Source organism: Myodes glareolus, chromosome 6 (genome assembly GCF_982192425.1).
Source record: "Myodes glareolus chromosome 6, mMyoGla1.1, whole genome shotgun sequence".
In the NCBI taxonomy this organism is placed as follows: Eukaryota; Metazoa; Chordata; class Mammalia; order Rodentia; family Cricetidae; genus Myodes; species Myodes glareolus.
In genome coordinates this window covers 1,093,520-1,120,722 of record NC_142031.1, presented here as the reverse complement: position 1 = coordinate 1,120,722, position 27,203 = coordinate 1,093,520, and the positions used below count along the sequence as shown (strand labels likewise).

General features: G+C 44.0%; 1 protein-coding gene across 6 annotated transcripts in view; it reads left to right on the top strand.

Moving 5' to 3' along the window:
* Positions 1-74: 74 nt before the first annotated feature.
* The window catches only part of LOC125388749 (cyclin-dependent kinase 11B), a 28,047-nt gene continuing 918 nt past the window's right edge, over positions 75-27,203 (top strand). The window contains exons 1-19 of one of the 6 annotated variants that reach the window (XM_085690192.2): positions 117-199; positions 417-562; positions 761-884; positions 2,047-2,162; positions 3,427-3,554; positions 4,617-4,755; positions 9,674-9,810; positions 15,933-16,055; positions 17,192-17,287; positions 17,369-17,533; positions 17,921-17,986; positions 18,606-18,781; positions 19,470-19,560; positions 25,658-25,779; positions 26,008-26,113; positions 26,340-26,461; positions 26,541-26,648; positions 26,731-26,847; positions 27,020-27,168. In XM_085690192.2, coding sequence (XP_085546318.1) covers positions 774-884; positions 2,047-2,162; positions 3,427-3,554; positions 4,617-4,755; positions 9,674-9,810; positions 15,933-16,055; positions 17,192-17,287; positions 17,369-17,533; positions 17,921-17,986; positions 18,606-18,781; positions 19,470-19,560; positions 25,658-25,779; positions 26,008-26,113; positions 26,340-26,461; positions 26,541-26,648; positions 26,731-26,847; positions 27,020-27,168 — 2,072 coding nt within the window. In that variant the 5' untranslated portion in view covers positions 117-199; positions 417-562; positions 761-773. Of the gene's footprint in view, positions 200-416; positions 563-760; positions 885-956; positions 1,004-2,046; positions 2,163-3,426; positions 3,555-4,616; positions 4,756-9,673; positions 9,811-15,932; positions 16,056-17,191; positions 17,288-17,368; positions 17,534-17,920; positions 17,987-18,605; positions 18,782-19,469; positions 19,561-25,657; positions 25,780-26,007; positions 26,114-26,339; positions 26,462-26,540; positions 26,649-26,730; positions 26,848-27,019; positions 27,169-27,203 lie in introns of those variants that run through there. The other 5 variants (XM_048417077.3, XM_048417061.3, XM_048417090.3 and 2 more) reach the window with 5 other exon arrangements.

Genomic DNA, 27,203 nt, shown 5'->3' with positions numbered 1-27,203 from the left:
ACAGCTAGAGACACCCAAGGGCGGTGCTAGACGCTCGTTGACCCTGAGTCTCTCTGGCGGGCGTCACTTCCGGCCGCCCCGCCTTACGTCATCAGCCGCGCCTAAGGAGGAAGTGACTACGTTCCTGGCGCGCGCCGGGCGCAGTTTCTTCTCAGACTCCGGGATCTGCGGCGGCGGCGGCGACGACGGCGGCGCAGGGGTGAGTGGCGGCGGGAGGTCAGACGTGGGTTGACGGTGCTCCCGAAGAATCGGGCTAGCGGCACAGTGCTGCCGCGTTCGGCCTCGCTCCGCAGAGCTACGGGCCGTGGAGGCGGCGGGCCCTGGCGAGCCCCGGAGCCAGCCCCCGCCTCATGTTTGCGGGACCGCACCCAGGGGCCAGGGTTTGACGGGACCCCTTGATCTTACCCGTCACCCAGGCCCCCCCGCGTCCTGGAGCGTTCTCACACAGCCCTTTGACACCTAAGGCACTGAGATAAGAGCTCTGACCGGGATGGTCTTTCATCCTGGAACGGTACCATTACGTGGATGGTGATGATTGCGTTTTACGGAAAAGTGAACCGAGGTAAAAACTGAGTTGCCCAAAACCTTTAAGGAATGACAGAAAGAAAAAAAAATATAAAGGCAGAATCCTTCCTGCCTACCCGGACTTCCGGGACTTATTCTGAAACACTAATGATTAAACTTAAGTGTTCAGAATAGACAGCAACAGAGCATAGCTTTCTGTGCCCCGAGGTTGCTTGAATTATCTTTCTTTTTGCAGTGTTTTAACTCAAATGGGTGATGAAAAGGACTCTTGGAAAGTGAAAACATTAGATGAAATTCTCCAGGAAAAGAAACGAAGGAAAGAACAAGAGGAGAAAGCAGAGATAAAACGCTTAAAAAATGTAAGCTATGTTTTTTAAGTAAGTGGTTTTCTTAAAGGAGATTTAATTTCTTTGCCCTCATTTTTCCATTAGAACAACGCTTCTTCGGTGAAGTTCTTTTGTACTTCCAAATGTCACAGGTGAGCCCAAAATCTATTCTAAAATTAACAAAAACTTTCGTATACTCAGTTGACACTGAAGGCAGATTGATAACACACTGAAGCTGTATCTAGTTCTTTGGGGTTTTTTGTTCTTTTTGTTTTATAATTTTATGAGCATTGGTGTTTTGCCTGCATGTATGTCTGTGTGAGGGTGTCAGGTGCCCTGGAACTGGAATGACAGACAGGTGGGTGCTGGGAATTGAACCTGCGTTCTCTGAAAGAGCAGCCAGTGCTCTTATTCATTGAGCCATCTCTCCAGCCCCCAAAGCTGTTTCTAAATGAGGATCTCCTTAAAAAATAAAATGTTCTGAACCTAGAATCTTTATTACAAGCAAACTAATTTTTCTCCTTTCATGATTAGTATATTCATAACACCATTGCCAAGTATTTTTTTAATATGGAGGGAACTGGCCTTGCAGATAAAATGAGTGCTTTGTAACTTTCGTGCCTGTATGATCACATAGTCAGTGGTTCGGGGCTATTGGACATAAGTACTGCTTTTGATAAAATTAGAGAGAGATCATTTTGAAATGTATATATGAATATTGTATGATGTATTTGATGTGTAAAGTCCAACTTAGATCTTAATTTTGGCTCGTAAAAAAATTAACATTCTTGGCACAGTCTCATGTCCCTTATCATATATAGTGTTTTTAACTTTCTGTTCTCGGGTTTTGAGTTACAAAAAGAAAACATGATGTTAATTACATGAAATTTGAGCAAAAGTCACCTTGTATTTTGTGATGTTGCCATGCAAAGTATATATTTAAAGTTACTCAGCAAACTTCAGTTTTAATCCCAACACTTAGGACTTCAGGAGGTCAGTGCTATATAGTGAGACCTTGTCTCAAAAAAAGTAAGAAGATATGTTTAGTAGTAAGGTAACCTCAGCAGTTTGGAGCTGAGGTAGAAGGTTTCGAATTCAAAGCCAGCCTGAGATACATAACAAGATATTTTTCAAAAGTTAGGAAGGTTATCTATAAGGAAAATGACTTAAGGATTCATTTTTCTTTGTTTCTTAGTCTGATGACCGGGATTCCAAAAGGGATTCCCTTGAGGAGGGGGAGCTGAGGGATCACCGAATGGAAATCACTATTAGGAACTCACCTTACAGAAGAGAGGATTCTATGGAAGACAGGTGAGAACATGTAAAGTGTTGTAGTAGGCATGTTTAACCTAACCTGCAGCCCATGGGCCACACAGGCCCCAAACTATCACTGAATACGTTCGTGCAGAACTATAAAATGCCATCTCTTAAAGCTGGAGTAACAGGTTGTTGTGAGATGCCCAGTGTGGGTTCTGGGCACTAAACTTGGGTCTTGTTCAAGAACAGCAAATGCCGTTAACCACTGAGCTCCCTCGCCTGCCTGTTTCAGTATCACATTGGAAACGTTGGGGACTGGAGGGACGGCTTAGTGGTTAAGAGCACTTGTTGCTCTTACAGTGGACCCAGGTTTAGTTCTCAGCACTCATGGTCATGGTGGCTAACAACTATCTGTAAGTCTGGTTTCAAAAGATCTGATGCCCCCTTCTGACTTCCATGGGTACATGTAGTGCACACACATATTTGCAGGAAAACATTTATACTCATAAATGAATCTATAAAAATTTGAATTTTTGTATATTTGATTTTTATGTTTACTTGAGACAGATATCTCTACGTAGTCTTGGCTGTCCTGGAGCTCACTATATAGATCCTTGAACTCAGAAATCCATCTACCTCTGCCTCTCAAATGCTGGGATTAAAAGGTGTGCACCACTATGCTTGATTCTGTAAAGTTTGTATTTTAACTTGAAGTTGACCTCACATGTGATGTTGCTTTTGTGTAGCATTATAAACACAAAATGAGTGTGTATTCTTCAGTCAATGATTTAGATAATACATTTAAATGTTTATCGTAAGTAATCCAAAGTGTAATTCAGAGGGGCTAGTATCAAGCCAACATGCATGATCAAAAGTTAAAATAACATGGTTCTTTTGAGAAGCTCATAGTGTAAAATTTTCCAGGATCCTAGTGTTACAAAATTAAAGACACTGTTGGATGAACATTGCCTTGGTTACAGGTGGTGGGATTACAGGACCTCAGCAGTTTTACTGAAGTATAAATGACTGCATAAATTGCGTATAATGTGTGAGTTGACACATTTTTGCTTGACCATAAAACCATTACCACAATCAAGAAAATGCACAAGTGAGCGTACACCTCCCTAAAAGAGGCATCTTTGTTCTGCGACAGCCTCGGGTTCTCATATTTTTCATCTGAATCTTAAAATAGCTTCAGTTTAGCTTTTCTTAAATGACGGCTGGAGTTGAACTTTGTCCTGTCGGGAATAATGCTTCTCCTTGGGTACACTCTGGTTCTCTGCACTTGCCATCATGGTGTGTCTCTCATCTATTTCAGAGGAGAGGAAGATGATTCTCTGGCCATTAAACCACCCCAGCAAATGTCTCGGAAAGAAAAAGCCCATCACAGAAAAGACGAGAAGAGAAAAGAGAAGCGTAGACATCGTAGCCATTCAGCCGAGGGAGGTAGGAGTCTGTGCTCTCTTCATGTGGTAGTCACAGCTCTGTTTCCTCTGTCATGGTGCACCTTCTTCAGAGTGTGTCTAAGTGAAGATGGACGGAGTGTTAGCCAGAAGTCTAGACTCAATGCTGACTTTTTGGAATAACTTGTTTCCTTTTTCTGTTGGTATATGTATGTTTTACTCTCTTCCCTTTTACTTTTTTTTTTTTTAAGTCATTTGTCTATTGTATAGAATTGCTCTCATTTTATAAGTACAGGTAAAAACACCGGGGGAAAAAAAAAGTATTGGGGTCAAGTCCAACTAACACCTTTGACTTGAGGGGACAATACGAAGAGCTTTGGTTTGTTTTGAGGCTGCCTTCCAGCACTCAGGCTTCTTCTCCATCGGCCTCCTGGATTCCGGGGTTACAGCCATTTCTTGCATACCTAGCTTCCAAGGGGTTCTCAGCAATACTATAGAATCTACTAAAAGGAGCAGCTTTCCTCTGTGTTGTATATGAATAATGATTTTTTTAAGTTACGAAAATGTTGTGGTATAACACTAAGAAAGGTGAAAATCAAGGTTGGAGAGATAGCTCAGTGGTTAAGAGCACTTACTTCTCTTGCAGAGGATCTGGATTTGCCCCCACTGGGCATCCTACGACCACCTATAACTCCAATTCCAGGGAATGCAATATGCTTGGCCTTCCAAGGACACCTGCATGTTTGTGGTGCACATAAGCTCATGCAAGCACCCATGTATGCCATATATATGCGGGTCAGAAGAGGACATTGGATCCCTTGGAGCTGAAGTTACAGGTCGTTGTGAGCTTCCTGACATGGAATCAATCACAGGTCCTCTCGAAGAATAGCAGGCATCATATCTAGTTCCATTCTTTTTTTGGTTTTTGTTTTTTGAGACAGGTTTTCTATGTGTAGCCCTGACTGTCCTGGAACTCGTTTTGTAGACCAGGCTGGCTTTGAACTCAGAGATCTGCCTGCCTCTGCCTCCTGAGTGCTGGGATTAAAGGCGTGTGCCGCTGCCTGGCATAATTGAGCTTCTTTGCATGATGGTCATATCTCATTAGGAAAGCACGCCAGAGTGAAAGAGAAAGAAAGAGAACATGAACGTCGGAAACGCCATCGAGAAGAACAGGATAAAGCTCGCAGGGAATGGGAAAGACAGAAGAGGAGGGAAATGGCAAGAGAACATTCCAGGAGAGAAAGGTGAGGCCTGCTCCTTATGAACCTTTAGTACAGTGGCTGTGGTGACTGAGAGACTGGTTTAGTGTGAATAGTTGGAGAAGGATATTACAAGGGAATGCTGAGGTCTATATTCCTGACTTTTCTCTTTGCTGTGACAAAATACCTTATAAAGGCAACTTGCGGAAGGAGGAACTTATTTTTATTGGGTCACAGTTTGAGGGTACAGTTCATCATGGCAGGGTGGCATCTGCAGTCAAGAAATAAAATAATGAATGTTAGTACTCATTTCTTTCTAAGTTTTATTCATTCTGGAACCCCGGTCCATTAAATGGTAATACCCACATGAAGATGAATCTTCTCACCTCGATGCAGTCTAGAAACTCCCTTACAGCTGTACTTAGAGATCTTAGACCCTGTTAAGGTGATAGTATTAATTGACAAGATAGGAATTCAGGCATAAGGATGAAGAATTCAGCCAGATGTGAAGTGGTGGAGTTGGAAAGGGAGGACGATGGGATACTGGTGTTTCCTAGTACCTCTGACCCTATCGCATTGGGGAGTGAAGCAGATTCTGTTTTGTAAGAACATGCAATCAGTTGCGTCTCTGTGAATTCAAGGACAACCAGTCTACAGATCAGGTTCCAAGACAGTCAGGGCAACACACCTGTCTCAAAAAACAGCAACAACAACGAAAAAGAACCTGGAGTCTGACACCTTTTCAGTTTCTCTGTTACTGTCCTGGAACTCTCTCTGTAGACCAGGCTGGCCTTGAACTAACAGAGATCTTCCTGTCTCCGCCTCCTGAATGCTAGGATTAAAGGCGTGAGCCAGCACCATCCAGCCTTAAAAATAGTGAGTTATTTTTAAGCTTTGGTAAAGTGAGGTAGAGGCTTGGCATGGTAGTACATATCTTAAATCCAGTACTGCAGAGGCAGGCAGACCTCTTTGAATTTGAGGCCAGCCTGGTCTACATAGCAAATTCTGAGCCAGCCAGGACTCCGTAGATGCAGCATCCTAGAGGAAATCATGCAAACTTATGATCTGAGTCCTGTCACAGTCAGTGCTTAGGAGATGTGGCTGTGAATGTTTTGTCTTAGTTTCCTCTTCTGTTAATTAAAATACTCAGACAAAAGCAACTTTTCTAAGGGAGAAAGGCCTTAATTGTTTCACAGTTTCAGGTTACAGTTCATCATTGCAGGGCAGTCAGCTGGGAGCTGAAGCATCTGGACATACTACTGCATCCACAGCCAAGAGCAGAGGGCAATAAACTCATCCAAGCACATTAGTGCTCAGCTCACTTTCTCCACTCTTTTGTTTTTGTTTTTGGAGACAGGGTTTCCTTGTGTAACAGCCCTAGCTGTCCTGGAACTAGCTCTTGTAGACCAGGCTGGCCTCGAACTCACAGGGATTCCCCTGCCTCTGCCTCCCGAGTGCTGGGTTTAAAGGTGTGCGCCACCACCGCCTAACTACTTTCTTCACTCTTAAAAACTGTCTTTTTAAAGCTTTCTCCTTTGTTTTTTGTTTATTTGTTTAATTATGTGTATATGTGTCTAGGTATGTTTGTGTATGTGAGTGCAGGTTCCCTGGGAGATCAGAGGTATCAGATCCTCTACAAGAGCAGTAAGCATTCTTAACCAGTGAGCCATCTCTCTAGCCCTACTTTCTCCACTCTTACATAGTTACAGATCCTCTGCCTAGGGAATAGTGCTACCCAGAGTAGGTGTGTCTTCTTACCTCAGCTAGCATACTCATTATAAATCTGAATGATGGCAATTCACGCCTTTTAGTCCCAGCACTCAGGATGTGGAGGTAGGTAGATCTCAACAAATTTGAGACCAGCCTAGTCTACAGAGCAAGTTCTATAGGCCACGACTACGTAGAGAACCCTGTCTTGAGAAACCAAAAAATTCATTATAATCCTCTAAAGATATATCCACAGGCCAACCTGATCTATACAATCCTTCACTGAGACTACTTTCTCAGAAGATTCTCTACTGTGAAAAGTCAACATTCACAGCTAACCATTCCATGGTTTATCATTTGTTCAATAAGCAGGAGCAGCCTAGGGCATCTAAGGAGATTGTTTAGAGTGGATGCTATGGTTTTCTGCATCACAGTGGAAACGGCCTGGTTCTTCCCATTATAAAGGGACTAAGTAATAAGAAAGGAGCTCCCCAAGGACCTGACAGTCTAGGAACTAGGACACCAGGCTAAGGACATTTTTCCAGCAGTTCTCGGTCAGCTTATACCCTGGGAACAGTTTCTGTTTAGCTCCGTGTATATCCTCTGGACTAGGGTAGGCTGAGTTCAGGGAAAGTTTGGGAGCTGACCTATTAACAGTAAGACCTAAAGAGCTACTGACTGTCCCAGCAGGTAGCACTAAACACACAGCATAAGGTAAAAACAAAAGTTGCTGATTCTCACTGAAGCACTTGGTACACTCAGCAGTCAGTCTGAGGCCAGTAGTCTGGATATAAACTCACAGCCTATACCCACTGTTCATTTTCTAGAGACCGAGGATGCCTTGTCCAGTGGTGGGAGCTTGGGATAGAAGTAGATCTTGGTAGATGAAGTTTGAGCATCTGTGTAGTTTTTTGTAAGGTAAAGCAGAAGAAAATAGGAGAAAATATGGACATATTTCTGGATAAGACTAAGCAAAGTCTACCTGCCTTGTCTCCCAAACCAGCTTTAAAGCTGTTTATAATTGAGAAGAGCCACTATAATTGTGCTTTAGAAACCCATTAAGAAGATAATCTGAGAACTAGGGGTGAGAGCAGTAAAACCTGACCTATAGGAAGGTCCTAAGTTCAGAGTTTGAAATCAGTCTGGAATCCATACTATCCTGTTTCTTTCTTTTCTTTTTCCTTCTTTAAGATGTATTTATTTTATGTCTATGAGTACTCTATCTGCATATACAACTTTATGTCAGAAGAGGGCATCAGACCCCATTGGAGATGGTTGTGAGCCACCATGTGGTTGCTGGGAATTGAACTCAGGACCTCTGTAAGAGCAGACAGTATTCTTAACCACTGAACTATCTCTGCAGCCTCTGAGACCCTATTTCAAAACATGAAGGAAGTAAGAGGGTTGGACAGATTATTCAGCAGTTAAGAGCACTTTATTGATCTTGCAAAGGACCAGGGTTCATTTCCCAGCACACACGGTGGCTCTCAGCTGCCTATAACTACAATTCAAGAGGGTTTGATACCCTCTCTGGTCTCCACAGGCTACATCCACATACACATGGCACACATACATGTGTATAAAAGATTCATGCACATAAAATTCATTTAAAGAAAATCACATGGACTGCAGAGGTGAACTTGCCTTGGAGAATTCTGGAACTTTGCTAAAACGTGCAGACTGTATTTAATAGAGTAGTAGGAGGGGTTGACGAGTAGGCCCAGCAGTTAAGTGCTCTGACTGCTCTTCCAGAGTTACCTGGGTTCAATTCCCAGCACCCATATGGCAGCTCACAACTGTCTGTAACTCCAGGTCCAGGGGATCTGTTGTCAATGCATATAAAATAAAGTTAAATAAAAATTTTTTTAAAAATTTTAAAAAAATAGAGTAGTAGGAGTTAATCTTCTTTGTAGAGAGAGGAGTCTCAGTGTCCTGTGTGTGGGACAGCATCTGTGGTACCGTCCTTTTGTAACAAGAGTTCGAGGAGGGGAGAAAGGCAGAATGATGGGTTTCTGAATAGTGGTTGAGCACTTCCTCTGTTTGCTCTCAAACCAAGATATCCAGATCCACATAACTCGGTAAGCCCCGAGCAGGTGAACACAAGAGTTGCCAGAGGGATCTGCGCTTCCTGTCAGAATGTTAGCCCTGCACCATTTAGCAGAAATCTCAGCTGGGAAGTCTGTGTCTGGCACAACTTTTCTACAAGAGTGAAAGGAAAGGAAAGACGTTCATGGTAACTGGGCCTGGTGGACTTAATAGCTAGCAAGCCTATGGAAGTAGTAAGGAAGACCCTCAGGATGAGCTTCAGACTGGAATTGCTGAATGTAAGGTCAACAGCATAGTTTGTCCTTATGTCACTCAGGAAGCAGAGGCTTGTGAATCTTTGTGATTTGAGACCAGCCTGGTTTACATAATGAGTTCTGCCAAGCCTGTGCTAAATTATGAGGCCCTCTCTCAGCCTCCTACTTTCCCAAGAAATAGTAAGACTAGCCAGGCCTCGAAGTGTCCTTGTAAACACAGCTCTTGGGGTTTAGTTGCTGAAAGTTTAAGGCAGGCCCAGGATACTTAGAGAAACCCTAACAGACAGACCATGAGTTTAAATAACATATCAAGTGTACATGTTTAAAATCAAAGAAGAAATTAAAACATAAAACTCCAGAAATGCAGATCCTTTTTTCATAGGAATATGAAAAATGATGGATTTAGCCACTTGGACATGTTTCAGTGTCTAGTAAGTTTTCTGCAGTCGTGGTGATACCTGCCTTTTTTTTCAACAACTCGCTCCTTCGCTGTCACCATCGTGTTGACGCTCTCACTGTCTCAAGCTGGGGCAGGAAGTGGCCTAAGGTTCATCTGCCCAGACTTAGTGAAGGAATTTGTCAACACTTGGGTCTTTAGGCCATGGCTGCCTTCCCCCATCCCAGAGGCCTCTCTACCTCTTGTTTGTGTACTCCTGATCTACAGGATCTAACTGGGGTTCTCTGGGTGCTGTGTTTTCCTAGAGCTTCCAACTGAGGCAATAGGACCGATGTGTTTGGGGTCTGACAGGTGATGCCTCCTCCTGTGCTTTTCTTCTGCTGTGGCTCACCAGGAACTACTTGATGTTGTGCACGTATGGTTTTGACACCTAAGTAGCCATTTATGGGTTTACAGTGTGCAAATACGCTACATAAGTTCAGCAGAAATCAAACAACCTGGCCTAAGAAAGAAACTTCCTTTGGGCTAGGAGCATGATGACCTGGTGTGCTTTTTCCAGGGACCGCCTTGAGCAGTTAGAAAGAAAAAGGGAGCGGGAGCGCAAGATGAGGGAGCAACAGAAGGAACAGCGGGAACAGAAGGAGCGGGAACGGAGGGCAGAAGAGCGGCGCAAAGAGAGAGAAGCACGTAGGGAAGGTAGGTGGGAGGGACTGCCCTCTTTCTCTGTGGGTCCTCTTGGGCTCCTCTGAGGAGGTTGACTGCTGCCATAGAGAGTGCTTGTGATGTGACAGCCGTGACTGGGCCCTGGGAAAGACGCCCTAGAAGGGAGCAGAGAGGCAGACAGTTCTTGGCTCCTGTGCTTGCTTTACTAAACCCTTCCTTTTCCCATTTTAAGTTTCATGGCAATATATGTTTATTGTCCATTTTACCCTTTTAAAGAAGGCTTATTTATTTTTATTCTGTGTTTATGGGTGCTTTGCTTGTATGTATGTCTGTGTAACGTGCTTGCCTGGTGTGCTTAGAGATCTGAAGAGGGCATCAGATCCCCTGGCACTGGAGTTAGAGATTGCTGTGAGTCTCTGCGTCGGTGCTAGAACTCAAAGTTTGTGTCAAACTTTCCTTCTGAAGGAGAGCTGGAAGGAGGCTTGCGTTTGTCATTTGCTGTTTATATTTTTCATACCTGATTACATTTTTGACCCTCATTTTTGCATTATCATCATTTGTGTATCACTAATCTATTACCCTCTCTCTTTGTTTTAATTTTATTTTTATTTTATGTGTATGAGTGTTCTGTCTGCATGTCCATCTGTGCACCACGTGTTTGTGTGGTGCCCAAGGAGGTGAGTGAGAGCCTCCTTGTGGGTCCTGGAACTTGAACCTGGGTCATTTGCAAGAATTAGTGCTCTTACCCACTGAGCCAACTCTCCAGTTCCCTCTATCTACTTTTAAACCAAATATTTGAGTTCATTTCTCATTTTGTTTTGTATGTAGTCTATATCTGGTTTTTATTTGTTAGTTTGTGTGGTTACCGTGAGGTCACATACAACATTCTAAAGTTATGACGGATTTGAATTGTACCAGTCTCACTTTAGTAACTTGCAAATTCTGTTGCTTTTTCCCTCTGAAACCTTTCCAGTTGTTCCTGTCACAAAAAATGTGTCTTCATATATTTAAACTAGAACCTTTAAAAGTGTATTGCCTAACAAACAGAACTATAAACAGTGATTACCTTACTCCAGAAAACAGTTTCATTGTACAAAGTAAATACAATGTGCTTCTGAATTCATCCTTGGAATTCTGTTGAGCAGAATGAATGCTGATGCTCGTGTCTTCTGAAAATGTGTTTCAGCAGTACCTCTCTGTTCCTCTCTAATCCTTACTGGACTCGGTAATCTTAGGGCCTCTCTGATCTCGGTATTTTTCTTTAATGGCTTTCCTTTCCTGTTTTTTAGGTTTCAGTTTCCATTGCTATATCTTTGAATTCACTGACTCTGTTTTCTGCCTACCCAGACTTGCTATTGGATCCCTATAGTGGGCCAAATATTTCCACTGGGAATCTTATTTAGAGGGCCTTTTTTTTTTAATTGATTATTTATTTATTCATTTTGAGCCAGTGTCTCAGATTAGTCCAGATGGCCTAGAACTCTCTGGGTATCCTGTTATGACACTGGACTCTCCTCAACAGTCATTCTTCCTCAGGCTACCGTGGGCTGGGATTGTGGGAATCACCAGTAAACACAACTGGGTTTCCTATTTGTTTGTTGGTGTGTTCATGTTCATGGCACTATGTCCTTGGTTTTTACCACATTTTTAGTTCTTGGAATATCTTTAAAATAGTTGTCTTAAAGTCTTGGTTTTTGTTTGTTTCCATGAAGCCGTTTTCATCGTAAACAATGACGTCAGGAGTCCTGTTATACTATAGTAGGACAAAGATCAGTACCCTCGGTCTTGCTTTGTTTTCTTACGTTGATGGTCCAGGAGTCCACTTCCTCCTGTGGTCCGAATTATGATAGGCAGGGCAGCACAGCTCCTTTATACTTTGAGCCATGCCTGGACAGTCATCTGGCAGCGTGTGCCTTGGACTTAACCTTCATCAGCCTTCTTATCCCAGGCCGTGCATGGTTAAGTTCCTTGCCAGAGAGCTCAAACATATGGGCCATGGTGCCACTACATGGACACCAGCCACAAAATTTCTTTAAGGTCAGGTGCAGACTGGTGACATCTCTTTCCCATTTTTTTGAGGTCATTCCTATAGGTCACCTTCAGACTTCTCTTTGTTGGCATCTGCAACTTACATTGGTGTGGTTAATGTTTTTCCTTTGAGACAAACCTTGCTGTTTCTTTGAATGTCTTGTGGATGTGGGGTTTTTTTGTTTTGTTTTGTTTTGTTTTGTGAGACAGGGTCTCTTCAAAGCCTTAGTTGTTCCTAAATTCACTACATAGACCAGGCTAGCCTCCAAGTAACAGAGATCCATCTGCCTCTGCCTCTCAAGTGCTAAAAGTTGTTTGCTTTTGTTTTTTTGTTTGTTTGGTTGGTTGGTTGGTTGGTGTCTTAGTTAGGGTTCATATTGCTGTGGTGAAATACCATGACCTGAGCAGCTTGTGGAGGAAAGAGTTTATTTGGGTTACACTTTCACATCACAGTTCATCGTCAGAGGAAGTCAGACAGTTACTCAGACAGGCCAGGAACCTGGCTGGGGAGCTGATGCAAACGCCATGGAGGAATGGTGCTTTGTGGCTGACTTTCCATGGCTTTCTTAGCCTATTTTCTCATAGAACCCAGGATCACCAGCCCGGAAATGGCACCACCTGTATTGTAGTGAATCTTTGTCTGTATTACCAGCTCTCAAAAAAGCTTCATGGAGACTTACTTTTAATTATAAAAGCTCAGCTTATAACTTAGGCTTGTCCCACCAGCTAACTTAAATTATAACTTAAGTTAACCCATTTCTACTCATCTGCGTGTTACCACATGACACGTGGCTTTTACAGTCTTGCTCCCTCTCTGGCTGTTGAATATTCCACTTTTCTTCTTCCCAGAGCTCTCTGACCAGAAGTCCCTGGTCTAGAAGTCCTGCCTAGCTATTGGCCATTTAGCTTTTTATTAAACCAGACACAGTGATACATCTTTACACAGTGTAATCCAATATCTTGCAACATTTTCCCCTTTTTGTCTAACTCAAAAAGAAAGGGTTTTTTAACTCAAACATAATAATACTATCCAATGACAACAATTCTCAGGTAAGAAATAAGTTTACAACATACAGTCCATTTGCATTTGGCAAATTCAGAGAAATACTCCATTATTAATTCTGTCTTGGTGAGTCTAAAGTTTTGTACCTAATTTACTTCCTATTATAACTAATGAAAACTATAACTACCTCTCTTCAACTCCATCAAAGACTTGAGAAGGATATAATATTACTGAAGTAAACAGGAAGTGCAGAACAAGTAACTTCCAAAACTTAAAAAAAAAAATGACAAGAGTCATCTGACTGCCTGGATAGTCACCCAAGGTTCTTCTGCAATGATGGATCATCCATCTTCAGCCTACAAGCCTAAAATATCTGACAAACTTTTCTGTGAAGCAGGAATTTTCAAGGACTGTCCTACCTTGTCTTGGCAAACTTTGACAGTTGCCTTCCTTTGTGTCCTGCTTTTCCAATTTAGATGCATATGGTCAGCAATCGAGGCACTGACAGTTTCTTGCCTGGTGGCTAGCTTTTCCACAAAGAAAGCAAACTCCATATGGAGGTTCTTCCATGCCCATCATCCTTTTTTGAAGTAAAATGGTGCTGCCAGGAGCAGTGTCTCACTGTCTTGCAAAGCCTTATTATTAATATGCCACATTCTGTAGATCTTTGAAGTGTTTTAAGACCACCTGTCTACCTAAAATATATCTGTTTGATCTTGAAAACATACTTCACATGATAACAAATTTGATTGTTATAGGTGACTGACTGCCGACTTGCATTTCTTTATTATTCTAATCACTTTCAAGAATTTGAAATTTACATTGCATTGTTAAATGAGCTGTATAGGAACAATACCTTAAACAAGAGTAAGAAAAATAATTTTAATTTGTATCAATAAAATTCCATAACAGTATAAAATATTTGAGACTAGTGGTTGTTCAAAAGTAAACTCAAAAATCTACCCTTTTATTCCTTGTATATATATACTATATCTTCCTTTTCCATTCAGAAAGAGTTCCATGAATCTAATCTCCTTTGTTAAGCTTTTCCCCTGATCATGACTAGTTTCAACTTGTGGCCAACCCCTCTCCTAAGCTAGGGCGATGACATCTTTAGGGAACCTTAAAAAAATTAAGATAATGGCCAAGGCCTGAAGAATCTAGCCAGTTTCGGTGTGATGGGACAGTCCAAGGCTTATCTGAAGTCCTAGCTGGAGTAGTCTGTGAGGCTGGACCATCTATCTCAGCAAGCGGCCTTGAAGCTGTTCTGGGTACAGAACTCTAAGGAAACTGTGACAGAGGCACCCTGAGGGGCTTGATCACCTGGGTCACCTGTTTTCATTGGTGTCTGGTCCTCTTGCTCTGAAAACACAAACTTTCAAAGGTAACATGTGTATCTGTATTAACACAAGTGTGAACTTTGCGTTGAACACAAGCCAGCCAAAGATGATGTTTTATGCCTATCTTGTAATTTTTTTTTTAAATTCTTTTTTTTCGAGACAGGATTTCTCTGTAGTTTTTGGTGCCTGTCCTGGAACTAGCTCTTGTAGATGAGGCTGGCCTCGAACTCACAGAGATCCACCTGCCTCTGCCTCCCAAGTGCTGGGATTAAAGGCGTGCGCCACCACCGCCCGACCCTATCTTGTAATTTTTTAAGGTTTATTTTTTTATGTCTGTAGCTAGAATATTTAGGGGATCTCCCCCATCAAATCTGATCACTATTATCAACCTTGAGTTAATTGAATCTACAGTCTTGCATTTTCTGTGGAAACAAAAGTATAACCTCTTCTCCAACGCAACATATTTATTGATTTCCATTGTGAAGTTAAAACGTTTTTAAAATACATAGTTTGGTTTAATATAACAGTTTCTATAATCCTCTATGTAACTTTTGGATTCTGTCCTGGAACTAGCTCTGTAGACCAGGCTGGCCTCAAACTCACTGAGATCCACCTGTCTCTACCTCTCAAGTGCTGGGATTAAAGGTGTGCACCACCACCACCCAGCTGGAATCATATTCTTAATTGAGATTCTCTCCTTTTGGGTGGCTTTAGCTTGTGTCAAGTTAACATAAAACTATCCAGCATTGTGGTTGATTGTTTTATTCTTAGACGTGTTCTCTTTATGTAACCCTTGCTGTCCTGGAACTCACTATGTACAACAAGCTTGCTTCCAACTCACAGAGATATCTCTGCCTCCGCCTCCGCCCCTGCCTCAGCCGCCACTGCCTCTGCCTCCTTGTACTGGAATTAAAGGCGTTTGCCACCCTATTAGGTCTTGTTTATTTTTTAACTTGAATGTTTGTCATGATTCTGAGATCAGACTCTTCCTCAGAGCTTGCTGTGACTCTGTGAGTGTTGGTGCTGTCTATGCTGACGGTTGGCCTGGCACATCCTCCTGTGGCAAATCTAAGTCTGCCTGTTTGGGAACGTGTAATTACTTTCTAGCTTCCCCTGTGTGTAATTGTTTTAATGTCCGCATCCTTAATTATCTAGCTTCTGATAGGAACAGAAGAAATGGAAGTGGGTATAGGTGCCCTTACATTCTCTAAAAGACACCCTAACTAGAGTGAGGTGCAGTCTCCATAAGCTTGGCTACTTTATCCCTCTGGGGCTGCAAGCAGCAGCGATAGCACAAGTCTCTGATGGTTGAAGGATAAGCCCTTTTCACCTGCAAACTCCTCTGGAACCCAGAATAACTGATTGGCCTTAATACGAGGGTGGGCAGCTTCTGGTGTGCTAACAACTAAATTGACCAGAATTAACCAGTTGGTTATCTAACCCTCCCCTGGAACTTGAAGACCCTCAGCTGATTCCAGAGTTCCACACTAATTGCGTAACCCAGGCCAAGTTGATGCTGAGGTGCTGCCTGGCATTTCTCAGTCCACCATCTTTCTAGAATTATTTCCCACCTTGGCCTCTATGATTAGTGAAGATCATTATAGAAAGTCCTCTGGTAAGCCAATTACCTCCAGCTTGGAGCTTTTTCCAAACGAGTTTTTGGCCTGTGATGTTGAAGCTTTTAATGCCATGTGGGTTTTTAACACCCTGGCAGTTGTGCACAGGGTAGAACCATGTTGGGAAGGCAGCTCCTAGGAACCTCTCTTTTCTGTTTGTGCATACAGTCTCTGCACACCACCGCACCATGAGGGAGGACTACAGTGATAAGGGAAAGGTTGGCCACTGGAGCCGCAGCCCTCTGCGGCCACCGCGAGAGCGCTTTGAGATGGGAGACAACCGTAAGCCAGGTGAGGCCAGGCAAGCATGGAACATTTTCCTGGGACATACTTGAACATGTGACTTTGCCTTTTTAATAATTATGATATATATGAAAATGCCATAATGTAACCTATTATTTTGTATTCTATGCTAACCCTTAAAATTTTATTTTAAAAATGGAAGGGGCAATAGTTTATGAAACTAAGGAAAACCTTGCCAAGTGATTTCTTTTGCACAATAAAATCATGTATTGGGGAGCCAGCAAGGTGGCTCAGCAGGTAAAAGCTCTTACCAAATGCGCTGACCTAGTTGTAATGCCTGAAGGAGAAACTCGCTTGCACAAGTTGTCCTTTGACCCCCAGACATGCTCCCAGTAAGGCATATGTTTCTTTCTTTTTTAAATGTTCAGTGGTGTTTTGACTGCACACCCTGCGTGAGCATGTCAGATCTTGGAGTTAACAGACAATTGTAAGCTGCCATGTGGGTGCTGGGAATTGAACTCCAGTCCTCTGGGAGAACAGCCAGTGCTCTTAACCACTGAGCCATCTCTCCAGCCCCGGGCGTGTGATTCTTAACTGAGATACGTGTTTGTGATCTTTTTGGAAGTTATTCATCCAGTTAAAATATGTGTGTATGAACTCTTTGCCATACACAATGAAGCTGATCATTGCATAAGCTGCATATTAACTTTCAGTGGTGCTGTCTTGTTTATTTAAGAACATTTCCCATGACTGGATACATAGTTTGTAGATAACCTGCGCAGTGTTTGATTCCCAGCACCACATAAGAAAGAGTATGGTAGGTCTATATTCCCAGTCTTCATGAGATGGAAACAGGAGGATCTGAAGTTAATGTCATCTCTGCTACGTAGTAAGCTATAGACCAGCAGGGTTACATGGAACCCTGTCTCAAAAAAGAAAAAATTAGGACTGGAGAGCTAAATTGGCAGCTACAAACACTTGCTGCTCTTTTAAGGACCTGAATTCTGTCCCAGAACTCACATGGCAGCTCACAACTATTTGTAATTCCAGTTCCAGTGAATCCAATAGAACACATACGATGTACATACATGCAGGCAAATACTCATAAGATAATAATCAGTGAAGTAATTTTAGAAAGAAACAATCCTCTCTCCAAAATCACCTGTATGTGATTTATTTCAAAGTAAAAGAAGAGAAGATGGAAGAACGGGACCTTTTGTCAGACCTGCAGGACATCAGTGACAGTGAAAGGAAAACCAGCTCGGCCGAGTCATCATCAGGTACCTGGGGCTGCCTGGCTAAGGCTCTGATGCTGCTGCAGGGAAAACCAAGATTCACCCTGTGACTGTTTCATTCTATAGCAGAATCAGGCTCAGGTTCTGAGGAAGGGGAAGAGGAAGAGGAGGAGGAAGAAGAGGAGGAAGGGAGCACCAGTGAAGAATCAGAGGAAGAAGAAGAGGAAGATGAGGAGGAGGAGGAAGAAGAGACTGGGAGCAACTCTGAGGAAGCCTCAGAGCAGTCTGCAGGTGAGTGCCTGGCAGGTCGTATGGGTTGTGCTGATGTAAAAGTAATTTATGCTCACTGTAGAGTTTAGGTACTGCAGAAAAGTAATTTAAAGTCTAATGTAAGCATGTGTGCAAATAAAGTTGCCTTTGTGAGGTTCACATTGACTCCAGAATTGAGGCTGGAAATGTGGCTCAATAGTAAAGTGTTTGCCTAGTGTGTGTGAGGCCCTGGGTTCAATCCCCAATACCACCAGAAAAATAAACCCCCAGATTGGTAGGTAAGACCACTTGCTGTTTTCCAGACCTCTTGCTGACGATCAGGTCGGCCTGAGACAGGGGCAAACTTGCGGTTCCCGGTCCAGCTCTCAGCTCCGTGCTGACTGAGCACACACCTGTTCTCCTTTGCAGAAGAAGTGAGTGAGGAGGAAATGAGTGAAGATGAAGACAGAGAAAATGAAAATCACATCTTGGTTGGTAAGGACCTCTTTATGGTAGCACCTGGCCCTGTTAATACAAATCATCCACAGCCCATAATACCCCATGAATTCAAGATTGTCCCTGGAAGCTAGAGAGCTGCTGTCCTGACAGTGTCCGAGAACAGAGGTGGCCATCTGAGAGGTGGTGTGACTCCCAAGGACACATCTTCGGTCATTTTGCAGCCTATGCTCACCATGGCTGACATTACTTGTTAGGAAACATCTTTATATGGATGACATCCTTCTCTATGCCCACTGTGAATTAGATGCCGAGGGAGCCCAGGATTTTGTGCTGAGAGGGAATGAGGTTGTGTTGGGGAGCAGTTTCTGGGTCTGGTGACTTGGGGGACATGAGTCCTGGGTCTCCCACTTTGTGTGGCATCTGCCCTCATCCTATATGAGCCCAGTATCTGGTTCTGGCTCAGATTCCGACTTTACCTGTATCGCAAGGGCTACAGGCCTCACTCCAGTACCTTTTTCCCAGGGGTGGCCCTTGTACTGGCTCCTTCCATGGAGAGCACAGGACATGCCACTCCCATAACACTTAGCCCCAGAGCAGGAGGAGGGATGGCTGCACTAACTTTCTCTTGGTCTGTAATTAGATTTAACTCTTAAAGTTCCAGAGTCGCGATTTGACAGAGATTCTGGGGACAGTGAAGAGGGGGAAGAAGAAGTGGGAGAGGGGACCCCACAGAGCAGCGCCCCAACGGAAGGAGACTATGTGCCTGACTCCCCAGCCCTGTCGCCCATTGAACTAAAACAAGAGCTGCCCAAGTACCTGCCGGCCCTGCAGGTCAGACCCCTACCCACCTGTCCCATCTACAGATGCAGTGGGTGCTACAGAAGAGAAAGATGCTTTTGGTGCTGATGTGGCTCCTGAGATGCTGACATTCTCTATACAGTCTGGCTAGTCGTGATTCTAGACGTGGTCCTTCCTTATGCCTGGCGGCACTGTGGGGCTTACTACATGCCAAGTACCATGTGCTATTGTTTCTGCCTTTGCTTGATCCCTGGATATGGCAGGGGATTCAGCCTGAGTGCATAAGTCTGAAAATTTTTGTTTAGGAAAAAGCTAGTGAGTATTTGACACTGCCTGGAAGATTTAGAGGGTGTGGTGATCCTAGGTGCCTGACCACTACCGTGAGCCCTGTCAGCTGCCCTCCAGTGAGTTAGTATTTCCAAACAGTTGAGTCTAGCTACAGACCACACAGAGGTGGTATTCCAGTCCATGGTATGCATGGAAGGTTGGCACTGGTGGCAAGCAGGCCATGCCCTCTGTAGGGTGGCATAGTTCACCAGGAAGAGGGTGCTTCTATTCATGCCTGTTCATTTAATCGAAAAGTGGTAGGTGGTCTTGGAAGAAACAGAAAAGAACAAGTTGTTTCTATTCGTACCAGCAATGCATACTTGGTTCTTAGGCTAGTTTTCCAGTACACCAGTCATGTACAAAGTGCTATCAAATATGCCTACCTCCTCCACAGGGGTGCCGGAGTGTAGAGGAGTTCCAGTGCTTAAACAGGATTGAAGAAGGCACCTATGGAGTAGTCTACAGAGCAAAGGACAAGAAGACAGGTAGGTTATCTATTAAGGGCCAGGGACTAGTCAGCAGAAAGCTCTGGCCTACCCTTGGGCAAGGAGTCATTCCTGAGCTGGTTGCCCCTGCGTTGGTACAGGGTCAGTCTTGGGAGCTCTAGCAGGCAGTGGTTTCCCTGGAGAGCCTCCCTTGGTCTTTGTGCAGACTCAGGAAGGCAGGCTGAGTGCCTTGCCCGCAGCTGGTCTGCAGCTGGCCTGCAGTCTGCCTGTGCCCTGTGCCAGCACATGGTTGTTAGATGTGGACTCACATTTGCATGCTCCATTGGATCTTTAGAAGCAACCCACTCTTTCCTTAGAGCCAGTTTTCGGGCCACTCTGTACTTACATACCTAACACCAGGCCTTAACTCAGACGGTGTCTTCAGAAGTCAGAGGTCAGCAGCCTAACTGTGGTTCTGCTGCTCACGACAGCAGGGGGCGAGTTCCTGGGTGAGAGATAAGTGAGTTAGGGATTCTTCCTTTTATTTTTATTGCAGTGCTGAGATTCTAGGCACTCACCCATTTTATTATATTATCTGCTTGGACTTTTACTGTTCTTTAGTTACTTTTTTTGATATATTTTATTGTGTATCTGGCTGGCCTGGGACTCCCTATGTAGACCAGAATGACCTTGACCTCACAGAGATCTGCCTGCCTCCCGAGTGGTGGGATTAGAGATAATGTACCACCGTGTCTGGCTTGTCTTATTATTTTTGAGACAGGGTCTCCCTGAATACTCATGGTTGGCCTGGGACTTTCTACATTGACCAAGCTGGCTTTAAACTTGCAGGGTCCTCCTGAGTGCTGTGATTAAGGGTATACGCCAACACACCTAGCGCTCATTTGTTTTCTCAGCTGCTTGGGGTTTTGTTCGTTTGTTTGGTTTTGTTGTTGTTGTTGTTGTTTTTTAAGATGTATACCGTGTTCTGCCTGCGTGTACACCTGCACACCAGATACAGACACCATATCTGATAAATGGCTGTGAGCCACCACGTGGTTACTGGTAATTGAACTCAGGACTTCTAGAAGTGCTCTTAACCTCTGAATCATCTCTCCAGCCCCTTACATGATTTATTAAATTTATGTGTATGCATGGGGAGGAGGGATTTCATGTGCTCATTAGTACAGATGCCCACAGAGGCCACAAACAGTTGTTGGGGTCCTTAGAGCTGCAATTACAGGAAACTGAGCCACTCGGTGCAGGTGCTAAGAAACAAGACTCGGAACACGTGGTGGTTTTGGTTTTTCAAGACAGAGTTTCTCTAACTTTGGAGTCTGTCCTGGAACTAGCTCTTTTAGACAAGGCTGGCCTTGAACTCACAGAGATCCATCTGCCTCTGCCTCCCAAGTGCTGGGATTTGTTTTGTTTTGTTTTTCAAGACAGGGTTTCTTTGTAGCTTTGGAGCCTGTGCTGGAACTGGCTCTTGTAGCCTAGTGCTGGGATTAAAGGCCCACGCCACCACTGCCAGAAGAACAGCAGCAAAACTCTCTTTAACTGCTGAACCATTGATCCAGCTCCTTTATATAATGTTTTTTTTTCTTTTTGTTTGTTTGTTTTTTCGAGACAGGGTTTCTTTCTCTGTGTGACAGCCCTTGCTGTCTTGGAGCGAACTGTTCTAGATCAGGCTGACCTTGAACTCACAGAGATCCTCCTGCCTCTGCCTCCTGAGTGCTGGGATTAAGGTTTGCACCACCATCACCCAGCTACATGATTTTTTAAAATTTATCCTCTGACAGTTTTACAGTTGTATGTAATATATCTTGATTATGTCTGTCCTCAACATATTTTCTGTTCACACACACACCCAATTTCCTAGCTAAGTCTATTCAGTTAGTGCTGCCAGCATGTTCCTGAGTGTGGGTCCATCCACTGGAGCATAAGCTGCCAACCATAGACCACACCTAGGAAGAAAATAGCTCTCCCTACCCAGATGCTATCAACTGGCAGTAATAGCTCCTCCACTAGGGAGGGTCTCATGAGCCCTCCCATATGTTGAAATGTTGACTACTTGATCTTGTGTGGGTAAACAGCTGCTGTGAGCTCATGAGCACAACAGCCTTGCTGTGTCTAAAAGATGGCATTTTACAGCACTCTCCCCATCGCATCCTTCAGCTCTTCCGTTCTTTCCTCCTCCTCTTCATGATGTTCCTGGAACCCAGGACTGAGGATGGTCTAAGTTTCCCATTTAGGCCTGAGCAGTTATGGGTCTCTACATCAACCACTGCCAGAAGAAGCTTCTCTGATCAAGGTTAAAAGCAGCACTAACCCATGAGTATAAAAATAAATATTTGGAAGACAGTTTGACAATGAGAGCATTTAGCAAAACAGCAATAGTAAGTTTCCTCCTTGGGCTTATGCCTTTCCCAGTCATGAGCAGATTTACTGCATCGGGTATAAATTCTCTTCTGTGGAGAAATCTATGCCAAAATCCATTGGATCCCCCATAACAGTCATGTTTCTCTTTGCTCCAGGGGCACGTTTTGTCTGCAGGTTGATATTATGGCATGCCGGGTTCACACTGGGTGAAGCCAGTGAGTGCTGTCTCTTCTCCAGCAGCCTGCAGAGCATCTCCCAACACTGAAAGCTAGCCATAGGGAAGAAGTTTCCTTCCTGATCAGTTCCAGCTTTGGTGTCTTGATGTCCTGCATTCAGAGTGTATGCTGTATTCAGCAGTAAGGTCTCACCATCTTTTTATGGTGGGAAACTAAGAGAATTAGCAATAGCCTGTCTTGTGTTTTGGGACTCCTAAGGCCTTCATGACCATTAACTTGTAGGGTGATACCCATGCCCAGCACTTGATTTTTATTTCATAAGCCCTGTTTTCTCTGAGCAGCATTGCCCACCCTCGTAGGGCCCGTGATAGGTGTAACAGTCAGGTCACGTCCAGGCCATGCCAGTGAGACTCCCTTTTTAGAAAACTGTGTTGTCTGATAAGGGGTCTGGAGATGGCTCCACGGTTAAGATTGGTTACCCTTCTAAAGGTGGCTCACAGCTATCTAACTCCAGTTTCAAGGGATTCAGTCCTCTCTTCTGGCCTCTGTGGGTGCTGTACATATGTGGGACACAACATACGTGCAGGGGAAATACCTGTATGCATAAAATAAGCTGAAATTGTAAAATCTAATCATCTTTCAAAATAGTATGTGTCCATAAGGGTTTTTCATACTTCTGTAGTTTTTATTAACCTACTCCTCATTCATTCCTCTCTAACCCTAAGTATACCCTTAGTAGTTTTTTGTTGTTGTTATTTTCTTTGTTTTTTTTGAGGCATAATCTCACTATGTGGCCCTGGCTGTCTGGAACTCATTCTGTGGATCAGGCTGGCCTCAAACTCAGAGATCCACCTGCTTCTGCCTCCAGCTCTCCCCCTAAATTTAATATCATATCACATATATTCTACTGTCCCCTGCTCACATTAAAGCCTGTTCTTCCCTCCTATAATGGGCCCTTCTGGAGATTTTGTTTCTCTGTTATTGGCCTCAAGTGATCCAGATGCTATTCAGAAAGTCCTTACCTGTGCATGCCTGTATTTTGAAATGTACTCCCTACTTCTTCCTCAGTTGGAGAAGACAAAGGAGAGCATGTTAATTCACAGTGTCTTAACAAACTGAAACATCACATAATACTGCCCAGCTTCCATATGAATCCTAAGATTTTTTTTTCTCTTCCCCCCCACCCCGCCCCCAGTTTCCAGTTTGTTTTGTTTTATTGAGAGGGTTTTTCTGTGTAGCCCTGACTGTCCTGGAACTCATTTTGTGGACCAGGGTGGCCTTGAACTCACAGAGATCCACCTGCCTCTGCTTCTTCAAGTGCTGGGATTAAAGGCATATGCCCCCACCACCCAGCCTATTTTTTTTAATTATCAGTATGTGTGTGTACGTTTATCTTTGTGTGCAGGAGCCTAGGAAGGCTGGAGGAATTGAGTCCTCCTATATCTAGAGTTACAGGCAGTAGGTGCTCTTAACCACTGAACCATCTTTCCAGCTCCAGTTCCTTTTAATTTCCTTTCAGAGTTCTCATATCTTTTGTGTAGTTTATCCCAAGGTGGGGATTGTTTTTATTTGTTAGTTGGGGCTAACCTTGACCTCACTATGTGGTCAGGATTGTCTCCAGTTCCTAGAGAGCCACCTGCCTCTGCCTCCAGAAGCACTGGGGTCAAAGGTGTTGTGAATGGAATTGTTTTTCTGATATCTTTCTCAGTATGTTTGTCATTGGTATATAGGAAGGCTATTGATTTTTATGTGTTTGTCTCCTACCACTTTGCTGAAAAGGAGTATCTTGTGGAGTCTTTAGTGTCTTCTGTTATCTTATTAGGGTTATGACTTTGGTGATGAAACACCATGACAAAAAGCCGAATGGGGAGGAAAGGGTTTTACATTTCCACATTATAATCTTACTGGGATCCTGCAGGTGTTCATACAGGCAATGATCTGAGAAGAGATGAGAATAAAACTTAATCAGATCGACTTGTCAACCTGGTTTAGACTTCGGAAAGTGGTTCATTGTCAGCATAGTTCAAACAGTACAATTTGGAGGAAAGTTTCCAGGCAATAATCATTCCAATTTTAGGTACACATAAAACTTAAGGTTTAACTACACAGAAATGCCTTTCCAAAGTACATGTGACCGTGAGGGTGGGTTCTCTGGCTGGCTATAAAGGTCTAGTGTGGTCTCGGATAGCATAGAGATCAGCAGGCTATAGAATAAATACGCGTGGTGTCTCCCTAAGGATGGGTTTAGCTGGGAGCTAAAGATAACAGTCTAGGGAGGGAGGGTCGGGGTAAACATTCTGGGAAGTTGGGTGAGGTCTGCCTCTAGAGCTAGCAGAGGTCACCAAGGCTATTGGCAAAATCCGCTCTCAGCCTTCTGGATGGAATGCCAGTATTTTGCCTCCTTCACTGAGAAGGCACCTCTGTGTATTTGTTCCTGGTTTCCCTGGTAACTCATGGCTACAAGGGCCCTTGTGTCCCCCAACAGTAGACCATCACTGTTGGAAGTCGGGACAGGAACTGTTGCAGAGACCATGGAGAGGTGCTGCTTACTAGTTTGCTCAGCCCGCTTTCTTATAGAACCCAGGGGTGGCACTGCCCACAATGGGCTGGGTCCCGTACAGCTGGTGGTATATCTAGTTGTATCACTAATTGAGAAAATGCTTTATGGAAACATTTTTCAGTTGAGGCTCCCTCCTTTCAGATGACTCCAGTTTATGTCGATTTGACATAAAACTAGCCAGGATAACCATACAACTATTATAGATTTATAATCATAACTTCTGTAAATAGAGATATTTTGATTTTCTTATTTATATTCTTTTTTTTAAAAGGCTTCTGGTACTGTATGGAATAAGAGTGGTAGGCTCCCTGTATTGTTCCTAATATCAGTGGGAATGTTTGTTTGTTTTTTGATGTGTATGAGTGTTTTACTTGCATGATTATCTATGTATCGTGTGTATACCTGGTGCCTCAGGCCAGAAGAGGGCATCAGGTCCTCTGGAAATAACAGTTAAAATGGTTGTAATTGATCATGTTGGCACTGGGATCAAACCTGGGTTTAGGCAAGGGTGGTAAGTACTCTGAACTGCTGAGCCATCTCCAACCAAGCCCTGGAAATGTTTTTGAGTTTCTCCCATTTAATATAATGTTAATTGTAAACTCATCACATTTATCCTTTACCACATTGAGATTTGTTCCTTCAGGAATTTTAACACGAAATATGTTGGATTTTGTTAAAAAGCCTTTCTTGGCATCTGTAAGATAATCATGTAATTTATCACATTTATTGATTTTTATATCAAATCATCCCTGCGTATTTGGGGAAAAAAGCCAGTTTGGTGAATTATCTTTTTGATGTGTTCCTGAATTCAGTTTGCATTTACGTGGTTGGTTGGTTTGAGGCAGCCCTTTCTATGTAACCCTGGAACTCGCCTTGTAGACCAGACTGACCTTGGCATCACTGAGATCCATCTCTACTCCCAAATGTTGAGGTTGAAGGCATATGTCGCTACATCTGACTATTCTGGTGTTTTGGCCTCGGCTTCTCCAGTATTGGGATCACAAGCATGAGCCACCATACCCAGGTCACACAGCTTTCTTTACAGATGAAATCGTGGCTCTGAAGCGGCTAAAGATGGAGAAGGAGAAGGAAGGCTTCCCGATCACATCGCTGAGGGAGATCAACACCATCCTCAAGGCCCAGCACCCCAATATCGTCACTGTCAGAGTGAGGCTCAGTCTCCACATTTGGCAGGCCCTGTCTGTGTGAGAGGTTTATCCCTTGAAGGGACAAGGGAGAAGGTTCCGTGGCATTGTAGGATCAGGTGTTAGCAGCTCCAATGATACCCACTTCCCAAGAAGTCTTATTTTAGTAGGTCAAGAATCAGTGTTTGCCAGGGTGGGGGTGGAGGTAGAAACCACACCCAGAACCCATAGATCGACTGTTAATTCCTAGGAAATCGTTGTGGGAAGCAACATGGACAAGATCTACATTGTGATGAACTATGTTGAACATGACCTCAAGAGCCTAATGGAGACCATGAAGCAGCCCTTCCTGCCAGGTATGGCTGCACACCACCCTGGACAGTCATAGGGACAGAGCACATGTGATCCTGTCTGTATGAGCTCGGAGCCGCCCTGGACTGAGAGTGTTCCTGGGATGAACCTGCCCCAGAAGTCTAGTTGCTGCTGGACTACACAGATAACCTGAGTCCTGGGCCCTTTTGCAGGGGTGTAGGGAGCTCATGGGGCAAAGGAAGCATGTGTATGATCTCATTACTCTTGCAGGGGAGGTGAAGACCCTAATGATCCAACTACTGAGTGGGGTGAAACACCTCCACGATAACTGGATCCTGCACCGTGACCTTAAGACCTCTAACCTTCTGCTGAGCCATGCTGGCATTCTCAAGGTGAGCCCCATACTTCTGTCCTCCCCCTGGAGCCTTGTCCATACAGGTCTTACAGGCCACCCTGTCTCTCTTATTATAGGTGGGTGACTTTGGGCTTGCTCGGGAGTATGGCTCACCCCTGAAAGCCTACACTCCAGTGGTCGTCACCCTGTGGTATCGCGCCCCAGAACTGCTGCTCGGTGCTAAGGTGGGTTTAAAGAGGGGTCTGAGAGCAAGCCTGTGGCTGACCCTGAGCCTCAGGCGTCTGAACTCTGTGCTCTGGGCTTTAGGAGTACTCTACGGCTGTGGACATGTGGTCAGTGGGCTGCATCTTTGGAGAGCTGCTGACACAGAAGCCTCTGTTCCCTGGGAAGTCAGATATCGATCAGATCAACAAGGTTTTCAAGGTGAATATTAGGGATGGCCTGTCTTTCTAGAGAATGACTTGCAGTGTGTATGCAGAACTGGGATCAGGATTGGGACCCCCAGCCACACTGGTCTTTTGGTGGCCCCTCTGATAAGAAGTGGCGTGTGGGCACCATGAAGGGCATGTCTAATTCAGACATCCCTGTTTTTCAGGACCTGGGAACTCCCAGTGAGAAAATCTGGCCAGGCTATAATGACCTTCCAGCAGTCAAGAAGATGACCTTCAGCGAGTATCCCTATAACAACCTCCGCAAGCGATTTGGGGCTTTGTTATCAGATCAGGGCTTTGATCTCATGAACAAGTAAGTCTGAGGGTGGCATAGTTGGCAGCCACTGG